We start from the raw sequence: 12,538 nt of genomic DNA on the forward strand, positions 1-12,538 counted from the left end.
TAATATCTGATGTAAGCTTTACTTTCAAATCCTGTTACATTTAGATCTGGCAAGTTGAACATAAAGTAATGCCAAACAAAGAAAACAAATACAAAACCAAAAAAGTACAAATGATCTATTTACCAGTTATCGTCACAACCCTGTACAGCCTTAACAATGGAGTAATAAAAAAAAGCTTTGTACAGCACATACCAATCTTTTTAACGAGTGCCAAAAGTTAAGATAGTTGAGCCTTTTTCTAATCATAAAATACAGCCAAACTTAAAGCTAAACTGATTGTAGACAGTGCAGTGTGATGCTAACTAAACACAACCCAGGGAGTTAGTTTGAAAACACAATTAAGTGCTAAAGAGAGCTAGAGAGAGGACAATGTCATGCATACTCTGAAGTGCTGAAAAGGTAGTCGAGCTTCAAACGGAAAGAAAGGGGAAAAAAGAAAAAAGGTCACTGTGCTGCTCACAGCTGGGCAAAATAAACAGTAAGTGCTTAAGAATACTGGTTTTCAAAAGGATCGAGCCCTGTTGCCTTTTTAAACATTACACTCAAAACTAAAGGGGACGTACAGAAGTGCAGCCATTCATGATTACGCTGTATTAAAAAGGCAGACGATTTTAAAAGGTGTCAAGAGCGGACATTCTTTTTATCTCTCTCTCTCTTTTTTTTTTTTTAATCTATTGGACCCTGACAATTAGTTTGACTCATTCTCAGAAGTCTCAGGTGGTTTCCTTCCACCAAGTGGCACTAGAGTATAAAAGATAACGTAGATAGCACAAGGAGAGAGTGTGTGTGTGTGTGTGTGTGTGTGTGTGTGTAGGGAGGGATGCTCCTTTCACTCCAGAGACAGCATGCCAGACGTTGACAGAGCAAAAGGAACAAACAAACACCAGTGTAAAGGTGGAGGAGGTGTGAGTCTGCGTGTCTGCGTGTCTGCGTGTGTGTGTGTGTGTGTGTGTGTGTGTGTGTGTGTGTGTGTGTGTGTGTGTGTGTGTGTGTGTGTGTGTGTGTGTGTGTGTGTGTGTGTGTGTGGGGCTCCACTGCATGACGCGAGGGATTCAATCCTAACATCACGTCCTGCAGCTCGGTTACATTTTGGTCTTGACATCTCCGTCCAATCAACTTCTGTGACAAGATTTAAGTAAAAAAAAAAAAATATATATAATACTTAAACAAAATCGTTAATGTTCAGAAAATTCAAATGGAAATTCAACAAATGGAAACAATGAGGAAAACGAAAACAAAACAATCCCTTTACAAATAAGGGATTTTGGCTTGAAGACCACTTGGGAACACAAGCAAAATCAATCAGTGACGGGTAAAGCTTTTTTTTTTTAATTCTTTTTTTTGTTTGTTTTTTTCTTTTTAAATAAAAATGTGTACTATACTGCCCTGCCCTGCAAAACAAACGTCTTCTTGAGCATTCCAACGGATAAATACATATTCTCATAATGAAAAAGTGCAGCACTGTGCAAAATTGGCCATCACAATTTAGCCTGGGACCTTTAGTTCCCAGGGGGAGCTTGACCTCTGCTGTCTAATTCACGCAATTTGTATTCATTTTAACTTTCTCCGATTTCACAGAGGCAGACACCGGAAATGTCTGAATGTGAAACTTCAGGGGTGTCGATCGAGTCGCCTCCAGCAGCCACTGCCTACTTTTCACATTACGATTACTTGGTGGATTGAAGTCTGCACTTTAAAAACAAAAAAAAAAAAGGAAAATAAAGGTTTAAGTGCTTTTGGCTTGAAGTGTAACTACAGTAAGTGCAATTAAAACTCAAAAGGTTGACAGGAGGGGATGGTGGGGTGTGTGTGTGTGTGTTTGGGGGGGGGGGGGGGGGGGAACAGAAAGCAGTACCGTGTCTGCCGGCTGAACAGAAGCCAGTGCCATCGAACACAACGCTGTACAAACAAATGGCTTTGCTTCATCATTGCACCTACAGGAGCTTTTTTTTTTTTCCTCGGGTTCTCTATGAATGTTAGTAGAAAATGTTTCTTATGATGTAAAAAGGCTCAGTAAAAAAAAAAGTAAAAATAATAATAATGAAAGACAAACAAAACCGAAAAAAAACAAAACAAAAAAACAAAATCGACACTAAAAGGCCACCAAACACACTAACTTTCCCGTCTTTACCAGCACAGAAGACGTCCCTGTTCACACTTCTGTATCGCTTCTTTTTCCATGTACATAAACAAAAATACATTCATTCAAGTCATTTTGGAACAGGTTTTTTTTTTTTCTTCTTTTTTTTTGTACACAAAAAATTACAAAAAGCTCCAAAAAGCACCATTGAATCGGCCTGTGGTGACGGCGGCGGCGGGCAGCTCGCTGCCCCGGACGCCGGTCACCTCCACAAAACAGTTATCTCATATATCTCTTCTAAGTATAGGTGCGTGAAGCAACGGTTCTGCGCGCGGCGCCGCGCCGACATCAACCTGGCCTCGGGAGTCGGCGTTCCCAGGATGCTATTCACCCGCAGGTGCAAATGGCTACATTTAACGTTGATGGTTCAGTCAGATCAGAATCATTCTTCACGCGCTGGGTCGGATTCGTTCTTTCTTTACAGGATCACAGCTTATTTTCTCTTCACCAGCTTACAGAGACCGTAAGTTACAGAATTAAGAGGAGTTCTGAGACGGAGGCGATGTCAGGCGGCGGCGACGCAGAACACGGTTTCACCGTTATACAAAAGAAACCAACGAAAAAAATGGAGGAAAAAAAAAAACAAAAAGATGGGAAGGGGAGGGGGCTACAAAACTATGTACAAGATTGATAAATAAGTAAGTGCGTGGTTTGAGGCGTTGCTTTGGAAACGTGCCTTTTTCATGGAAAAGCATTGCGTTTCATTGGTTCTGTCCACATTGCACCGCAGAAAACACTTCAGGATATCTCGAATTTAGCTTCCTAATGACGTCAAAGCTAGTTGAAACACAGAAACAGGCATGCTATTTCGATGCATAAGAGCAAATAGACAAAAATGCACTAAAATATAGCACTTGCAAGTTTTGCTTTGTCTTTTTATCTCGTCCGACGACTAAAGAAAAATATCTATAAAACTGAGATACGTTAGTTTCCTCAGATGATGCGACTGGGTCCAGCTCATTCAGATCTTTATAAACAGAAACAAACAAAAAAAAAATGTAATACAGAGTAGTATTTGAAGTAGTAATAATTCAATTGATAGAACTGATAAGAAAAGCAGCTTTTTGATATAAATGCATTTTAGCATGTACAGCCTTTTTCTCTTATAAATGTTTATTTATTTTTTTTTCTTCCTTTTCTTCAATATGTTTGTCTGTTCCAGCTTATTCTGCTGGTCTGATTGGAAAAGGTGTTGCTCCCACCGCAGCGGTCGAGTGTCATTCACGCCACTGTCCGAGGAGTGAGGGGGAGAGCGAGCGGAGGCGGGCCGGGTCAGACAGTCTTGGCCCTCTCCATCAGTCCCAGGTAGGCCAGGAAGGAGTGTTTGTGGGAGGAGGGGGCGGGGGCGGGGGACACCGGGCCGGAGGAGGAGAGGAGCGGAGACGTGGCCGGCCGCCATCTGGAGTGGAGGTGCGAGTGGAATGTGAAGCGGCTGTTGTGGGTGAACAGGGTGGTGAGGGGGATCAGGTGGGCGCGGTCGCAGTTCCTGTACTGCTCGAACACGTGGCGGGAGGAGGGGAGGATGAGGGAGGGGCCGGCGGGGTTTCTTGCGGCGGTGGCGTTGTTGTTGTTGCTGTTGCTGCCGCCGTTGGCGCTGGCCGGGCGGCGCAGCGGGCTGCCGAGGTCCGGCCGGTGGGATCTGCCCAGCGTGAGCGACAGGGCGACGGACTGCAGCGCCTGGGACGCCGTCAGGCTCATGAGGGGGCTGTTGCTCCCGCTGCCCCCGCTGCTGCCCCCTCCGCCGAACAGGAAGCCCTCCCGGCTCTTCTGCGGCGCCGCTCCCCCGAGGGGCAGCTCCTCCTCCCCCGCGGCCTCTTCGTCCTCCTCCTCCTCCTCTCCTCCGCCTCCCGCCGCCCCCCTGCCGGCGTCCGGCCCCCCCGTCCCTCCGCCCTGGTGTTTCTTGAGGTGGCGGCTGAAGACGAAGGGGTGTGTGGTGGTGAAGGGGCACTCTCGGCAGCCGAAAGTCTGGCGCGGCGCGTGCTTCAGCTTCTTGTGCAGGTTGAGGTTGTCCTTGCGCTTGCAGCTGTAGGAGCAGCGGTCGCAGTGGAAGGGCCGCTCGCCCGTGTGCACACGCACGTGCTCGATCAGCTTGTTGGCCGTCTTGGACAGGTAGCCACACTGCTCACACTTGTAGTGGTTGCCCAGGCGGTGCCCGCGCATGTGGGCCTCCAGCGAGGCCTGGTCGGGCCACAGTCCCTGGCAGATGCGGCAGCGGTACTCCATCTTACAGTGCGTCTTGAGGTGGCACTCCATGGCCGCTGGACGATTGGTGGAGTAGATGCAAAAAGGGCACCTGGTTAATGCAACACAGAGGGGGGAGGAGGGGAGGGGAGAGGAGGGAGTGAGAGGAATGGGAGGAAGGGGGCGGGGGGGGGGGGGGGGGGGGGGGGGGGGCACAACACGCAAAAAAGACAGTTGAAAGAAAGGCGAGCACTCACGACCATGTAACACACCTTGAAATTCAATAAGACACAATGATGGAGAGGAGAAGGACAGATAAAGGAAAACAGTGTGTGATGTACAGTTCCGTGTGTTTATGTGTGGCAGTTTAATGGTGGGAGAATTGAGGTGATCAGGTATGTGTGTGTGTGTGTGGGTGAGAGGGAGGAGGGAGGGGGAGAGGAAGAGGGGGAGGAGGAGGAGGAGGAGGAGTGTGGAGGGGGGGGGTGACAGGCTGGAGAAAAGATTTTTTTTGCAGTAGGACATGAAGGGAAATGAAGGAATGGAGTGGCACTTACATTTAAATAGCACCTTTCATCTGCTCTGGGCCCCAAAGCGCTTCACAAACCCTGCAGAACAGAATCACCTCAGAAAAACCTCGAAATGGTCAAGGCCCTCTCTCCCTTCTCTACACACTCCTACATATACACAAACACTTTACATGGCTGGAGTGCGCACACACACATGTACACGCTTTGTCAGGGACAACCAAATTTGAAGCTGGGGGTCAGCAAATGCAGGCAATCTAAATCCAATTTCTACTTAAAGGCTCTTTAACTTTTTCTCCACCTGTTTGGTTGAGCTCCGCCTGCCGGGACCGTCACATAAAACGCAGCTCGTCTTAATTGTACGAACCTGAAAGAGTTCACTGCGTAACCCACATGTACAGGTTCTGCACGTACAGCAATGCAGTTGAGTTAAAGCAGATGGATTCAAATATTAAAGGGAGATAAAATAAAGCTCAGCTCTGCTATTTTCTTCTTGCCCTCTGCTGAACAAAAAAAAAAAAAAAAAGGAAAAGGAGAAAAATCTAAAAGATCCACTACTTGTATCTTTCTCTTTTGAAAACTGGCTTCAAGTTAAATCTGGCTTCAAAGACATTTACACCAGACAGAGGAAACATTTACAGCTAATACATTTATTAACTGACACTAAAGCTGGAAGTAAGTCCTCAGTTCAGTGACTAAAAGGTGCTGAGTGAAGATCTCTGAGCTCTGAAGGGGCGTCTTGTGTCTTTATCCTCTGCTGTCTATTAACTCTATCGAAACACACGTCGGTGTAGCATTCGGCAATGTTGTGCACATGCTAACTGCAACGATGGCTGCACAGAAATATAATGTGGAACACAGATCTCAAGTTCATGACAGGATGAGGCGGCTGTCGTAATGGTGTTCGATGGCGCTGCACATGCACGGGCGGAAGGCATGTAGACGAGTCAAAAACAAAACATGGCTGGTGTTGATGGATCTCAACAAAATGCCTGCAGACGGCTCGCTGCAGCCTCTTCTACCGCTTTTTTTTTTTGGTTTTTCAATGTGAAGGGTTTTAAATCCGAATCGTCTGCTGTGAACTGCCACACTGAAGCTAAAGGTGTGTTGTCGTGATTATTCTAGACATCGTCAGTGTGGAGAGTGTTGCGGTGGGCAGATGGACTTTTTCCTCGACAGGCCTGAAATGGCACAAAAACACGTCACAGTACAACAAAGGCTCCTGTGGGACTGGAGGGTGGAGATGCAGAGGGAGGCGTGAGAGGAGGGGGGAGCGCTACATGGATCGTCGGTATCGGCAAAACCCACGGTGTGAGGATACTTTTAAAAATACGACAGAGCGGTGAGATCTCTGCGTGTTCGTGCGTGGAGGTCTCCGCCACTTCAGATGTGTGTAACACCTGAGGGCTGGGAATGATCCTGACCGAAAGCGCGTTCAAATCGACGGGTATTGCTGTCGTTTGTTTGGATGTGATGATCAGACATTAGTGTGTGCACTTGCATGATTATCCTTTCGGGGTGCGCCAGCAATTTCTTTTTTTTTTTTTTTTTTTTTTTTTTACATAATCCAAATCTGGACGGAAAACCAAGAGCCTGTATTTGGGAGGGGGAGAGAGAGAGAGAGAGAGAAAAAAAAAAGGGTAGCTTTGTGGAATGCAGGTTTCATCAGATATTTTTCCTTGGCATGGCCGTTCGCTGTGGGCAGTGGAACAACAGACCCTGAGGGGAAGCCCATTTCCATCTCCTCTCCACTTTCCCTTCTGTTCAGAACAGCCACTGCAGACCCACACACCACTGTCTAATAAGTTACACTTGCCAAGAGAGGCTGTCAAGCAAAACTACAGCTTGTATCATTTGGTTTGCTGGCTGCAGATAATGAACATTAAAGTGCGGTTTGCTGATTGAAGACACATGGCTAAAATAATCTTCAAATAGGGCACGCTTCGGAGGTTCTGCCGGCTGCGTCCAAGTTTACAGGTGTCATCTGTGCGGCTGGTGCAACCTGTTCCTATTTATTGAACAAAGCCGGACACTGATATTTCCACAGCTTATGCATCTACATTTGTCCTCAACGTCTCGTACGGAAAGAACCGATGCAACGGAGTGGAGGCGAAACCTGCATCTATTCGCAAGATGTTTTCTAAAGGAAACAAACGTGAAATTTAAATGCTGATTAGCTAGCACACCCCTCGGCCTGTGAACGTGTCCGTACTGTGTTTGTGTGTGTGTGTGAATAGAAAGGGGGAGGGAGGGGAGGGATGGGTGGGCGGAGTTAGGAACCTCTGTCTGTACTTGCTTTCCTTACTTGAGCCCTCCGGAGGGGACGGTGTGGCACTTCTTGTGCTCCAGCAGCTGCTCGGGCGTCTTGAGGAACTTGTGGCAAACGTCGCACTCGAACATTCGCGTGATGAGGTGGATCTGGAGGTGCCGCTCGTACATGCTGCGCGTCTTGCACACGAAATTGCAGAAGACACACTCAAACCCTGGAGAGACGGAAACAAAGCGGGTCCAAGGTTAGTTAAATTCGTAACGTCAAACAATTTAAAGCACAAAAAATACAGGAAATAACAGTGTGAGATCCTTGTATCCTAGCCGATTGCTAGTATTGTATCAGAAGTTTTGAATGATAGCGCTGACAACTTTTACAGCGGAGGTGTCACATTTGTGGTTTTCCACACCAAAAATCGATGTGAACGTAAATCTTCTTTGCAAACATTTTCTGTGGCGCTCCACCAGAATCGTTCAGCTGCCTGTTTCTGAGAGATACGCGCCACGACCAACCACGGGTTTCCTTTTGTCTCACGGTTTGTTCGCTTTGCTGCATTTTCTCTTTTGCGAAATAAGTTGGCGCAGAGGACTGACACATGACATCAGCCTGTCTTTGTGATAACAGAAAAAAATCAGAGGTCGAGCGACTCGTTTACAGACACAGCCGCTGAATACGGAGCGTTTTGATACTCTCGCAGTATTTATACAGCACCTTGACCCGCTTTATAATCTGAAAAACAGCTGGAACCTCGTCTTGTACAAAACAGGACCTTTAAAATTGGGCTTTTAGGGAAAAAAAATGTGATAGTTTTGTTGATGGTTGTGGTCTGAAGCAGTTCAAGGCTCAACTAGACTGCTGAAATCTCAGAGGCTGCCCACCTGCTAACAGTCAAAAAAGAGTTCAGACACAGTCAGGTTTAATAATGGCCACTCATAAAAATACAATAATAAGCCGGATTCCAGTCTCAAATTGCTTTGCCTCTGCTAAAAGAACACTCCAGCACTGCAGCGCTGCACTTCCACAATGTGGAGGGGCTCACAAGAGACGGAAAAAAAACAATAACGGCCAAAATAGATGCAGCGGGGGCTGAGATATTCTAACCGTGAGTCCCTAACAGGGCTCGAGCTCTAAAAACACAGGATCGTGTGATTCCCAGAGTACAGCACCTGACGGCTTCACATCTTCCTGACTGACGGACGACCAAAGCGTTTCGTTTCATTTCGTGTCGTCAAAACTTTTTGATACGCGTATCGAATAAAGTCCAGCCCTTAGATAACCCTACTAGCAACATCATGGTTTATTTTCTGGGACAGAACGCCGCATAAAACATTACGGCGCATGATTTTACTCAGCGGATGAAGCAGTAAGTCCTCACGACAAGTAAACTAATCTTCATGTGTGAAAGTGGCCGAGTGCCCCATTAGGTTACCTAATGGAAAGAGACAAATAATTCAGAGCGGCCCGGATCGGACCACATATGAACGTGATTCGAGCGACTGAGGTTGCACATGTAGCGCCGTCGCTTCAGGACTGGTTTGTAACGTCGGGCAGCTGCTCTGGATTAATGGGTGTGTTTCTGAAGGACGCAGTCAGCACCGGAGTGATGCCTCATCTTCCTGCGTCTGTCGCCCGCCAAACACCTTCCCGACCGAAGTGTTTAGTCTTAATGGACCTCTAAAAGACAAGGGTAATTATAGAGCAGACAGGCCTGATGGCTTTACAGCTCCAGAAACTTACTTCCTCAGCTGACTGGAGAGAGAGAGAGAGAGAGAGAGAGAGAGAGACGCAGCTCTGAATGAACTAAAACTTCTCTGACTAAATTGAAAACTGTTGTGATTATTCAGTGACTCTCTCGCTCTCTGTGCGCTTCCTGCTGGGGAGAGTAATGAGTATGTACACAGCGACGCAAGATTCAAACTTCACATCACTTCGAAAAAATCTGACTCTCTCTCCTAAAAACATGGCGATGCCCGTGGTCGCTTTTTAATCCATTCATATGGAACTTTTCTAAGTTTTTGAATTAGTGTGTGATAAAGGACTGTGAATGGATTAACAGAAAACAAATCACAGTCTTTACATGGTGAAGTATTTGACCTTTAAATGGGTTAAAATATCAATGATCACATGATCTTAAATGATCTCTCAAAGTTGCTTCTTAAAGTTTCTTTTTTTTGTTGTTGTATTTGTTTCCTGTTGAATTTGAGAGAATTTGCATAAATATTTATCATAACAAAATCTCAAATACCATTAAAGATATCAAGAAAATTAAAAAAAAACTACAGAAAGCAGAGAAATAGAGCTTTGGGTGAATTCAGTCATTAAGATGGCGTCATCACAGAACAACTATCTAATCGCATCCAAGATACACCAGTTTAAGTTCTTTTTTGGGGTAAAGGAGCAGAATCACTCACACTCTTTAAAATATTGCAACCATAAAATCAAAGTAAATCAAGGAGGCAAAAGAGAGTTAATATTGATCTTGCAATAATGATTTAATGTTGTAGACTTGGAATAGGTTATTTTGATTATAGTGAGAGCCACAAAAACCTAATCGTTACTACATTCTGACTTCTGGCATTAAGCGTTTATGAGAGTTTTAATGAAATGAAATAACAGTACGTATCTTAATTATGTGTATTGACTCTGCATTTAATATTATCCTCCTTTAAAGGGTTTTCATGTGAACAGCTGATTTCTGATTGAGAGACAGCTCCGATCACCCCCTGTCTTTCATCACCTGTGAAGCCGATAAGTGTTCAAATTGTTAAAATGTGGCCAAAGAGCCGCTAACGATGAACAAGGGCCGATCAGCAACCTGTGAGCAGATTAATCTTTAATTTGACAGAAATGTCAAAATACTCGGGTCTGATGTGGCCTTGCCTTTGTCCGACTTGTCCTCGGTTCCCGATCCCGAGTGGCTCCCGGAGCTGGACTGGCTGCCTGCGGAGGAGGGCGGGGCTAGCAGGCTCTTGAGTTCTTCGTTACCGTGGGTGAGGTCTCCGCCCTCGGAGCTGTTGAGTGAATCGCTGAGGGCTGAGAGTGACGACGAGGTGCTCTTGGTCTCGCTGAGAGGACTTCTTGAATTCAGACCTGAGCACAAGAGGAGAGAAGATAGAAAGAAGAGAGAAATTTATATAATTATCGTCAAAAAAAAAAAAAAAAAAAAAAAAAGGTTTCGAGTGCAACTCTGAAGGAAAAAGAACGACAAGAGCGTTTCCAAATATCCGTCGAAACTGAAGGCTGCGTTTCATGCAAAAGGTCCGCTCCCCTTTGTGAAGCACATACATAGACAAACCGGCAAACGGGAGGAGAGCAGGGCGCCTCCACAGCCCGGCGCTTTGACTGAGGCCCTGCTGCCAGTCCAATCAAAGATGCAGTGTGCTTTTATTGATCTCCTTCTCTAAGTCCGCAACTCGCAGAGAAGAGAGAGGAGAATTAGAAGAAGGAGGAGGAGGAGGAGGAGGAGGAGGAGGGGGCAGGAGGGAGGCGCGAGGAGAGCAGGTCATGGCCGAAGGAGCTAAGATGGCGGGAGCATCTCAGGGCACAGCTCAACAAAGGGCATTCACTCAGGAGGAAGTGAAAAGGAGGGAGAAAAGCCTGCGTGGAACCTGAAATGGTTGACCTCTCTTTTTAAGACACACACACACACACACACACGGACGGACACACACGCACGCACGCACGCATACTCTTTCAAACAAGCAATTATTCGGCTACACAAGGAGATGAATTCAATTTAATCTAATCTAAATACGTATCAGGGCGTCTCACAGCTCGGAGTGAGCGGACACACGGACAGGACGGTAAAGATGCTACTCTGTACAACCAGGATTACATACTGTAACTGAAAGATAACCAACTACAGCTGTTTGCTTGCATATTTCTCCCGTTCTGGATGTAACGGTGGTTTTGCAGTGTGTGTGTTTTCTCAGACTCTTCCGCTCCTCTTACCTAGCTGGAATTCAAACTGGTTTGACTGAAGCAGCCAATCACAACACTTCCACCAGGGCCGAACATCTGAAAGAAGCCGGTACATCCTCCACTCTGAGGGAAGGAGGTTACCTTGCTGGGTGCTTCTGGTTGTTGCTGCTTAAATACTTTGATTTAGCTTTGTTAATGTGTTTGAATAAAGCATATGGTCATGGGGATTGTGCAGGCAACCTCGAAGAAAAACCTGCAGACCGTGTCTCCAATCTGTTCTTTCATACGAAGACAAACACGGGTACAGTTTACTGTTATGAACAGCAGAATCTGAAGAGCCTTAAGAAAAAAAAAAAGAAAAAAAAACACTGATGAAAATTCCAGAGTTGCTCTAAAGTCTATAAGTGTTCATTATAGTTCTCGCTTCTTTTTCTCTCTTATATTTCGTTTTATCAAACTGCAGTCCTTCAATGCACCGTTTTGGTTTCACCAGTTGAATCCAGTCTTATGTTGCCTCTTCCTCTCAACACACTGATTTTCCATTTGAACTTTGATAAATAGCTTTGTTTCATACTGTCCAAAAAACACTGAGAAACAGAGAAGCGAAATCTGGCCGATCCTCAGTGTGAGGAGAACCCAGATGACCTTTCTCACCCTGCAGAGTCGCGGCCTCGTATGGGGCTGAGCTTAAACTATATACCTGCTGCGCTCTGCCTGGGTGTGTCCACACGGTTGACCGGATAACCACGCTTTTACAGTCCGTCAGGCCAGCGCTCTGACCGCCTCGCCATCTGAAACTTTGACACTTTACCAAATATCAGCAGACAGTGACAAACGACCGAAATGAGCAGCCGTAGCAGGCGGGTTGTGTGTATGTGTGAATTTTAAGGCGACTCCGTGCCACGCTACTGTAGATTTGTGCGTTCGCCGGTGGTGTCCATCTTGTGCAAGACTGAGATAAATGCCAAGCCGGGCTGAGAGACTTAAAAGATGGCCACAGTGGCATCGTAAACCCAGCTCGGCTCCAAAGGACCCAAGGCCTATTGATTTTTTCCCCCTCAGGCACGATAAGGGCCAACCTTCTCAGATAAACAAGGCCACTGTGGCCTCTGAAAGACCCCTCAGCTGTCTGGGCCGGACAATCCCACCCACCTACACATACATACACATACACACACACACACACACACACACCTACACATGCACTTTGAGGAAGAGTGGGAACGTCAGCAATAAACTGGACAAAGCTGTTTTAGACAAAAACACTCATATCGACCACCAGGGGTTCAGCTTTAAAAGTCCAAAGAAGGTCGATTGGAGGAGGTTTGTTTCTGAAAGCCGGTTCTACCTCTTGTTTTTCCTCCTGAGTTCCCTCAACTGACACCACGCTGCGCGTTGACCACATATTACATTATGGTCTTTCTGCTTTTCGACTTAAAAACGTCAACAATATCAGGTAAATGTCAAAATGACTAGAAATTTTCAGCAGTGAAACACATT

The 12,538-nt window shown here is 46.1% G+C and overlaps 1 protein-coding gene across 1 annotated transcript in view; it reads right to left on the reverse strand.

The window, feature by feature from the left end:
- The window catches only part of znf827 (zinc finger protein 827), a 78,935-nt gene continuing 66,397 nt past the window's right edge, over window positions 1-12,538 (reverse strand). Inside the window, exons 12-14 of the mRNA XM_030092860.1 lie at window positions 9,998-10,207; window positions 7,154-7,331; window positions 1-4,433 (exon numbers count right to left, since the gene is read on the reverse strand). Of these exons, the coding sequence (XP_029948720.1) occupies window positions 3,413-4,433; window positions 7,154-7,331; window positions 9,998-10,207 (1,409 nt within the window). The 3' untranslated portion in view covers window positions 1-3,412. The remainder of the gene's footprint in view (window positions 4,434-7,153; window positions 7,332-9,997; window positions 10,208-12,538) is intronic.

The sequence above is a fragment of the Salarias fasciatus genome, chromosome 6, assembly GCF_902148845.1.
Source record: "Salarias fasciatus chromosome 6, fSalaFa1.1, whole genome shotgun sequence".
NCBI classification, from domain to species: domain Eukaryota; kingdom Metazoa; phylum Chordata; class Actinopteri; order Blenniiformes; family Blenniidae; genus Salarias; species Salarias fasciatus.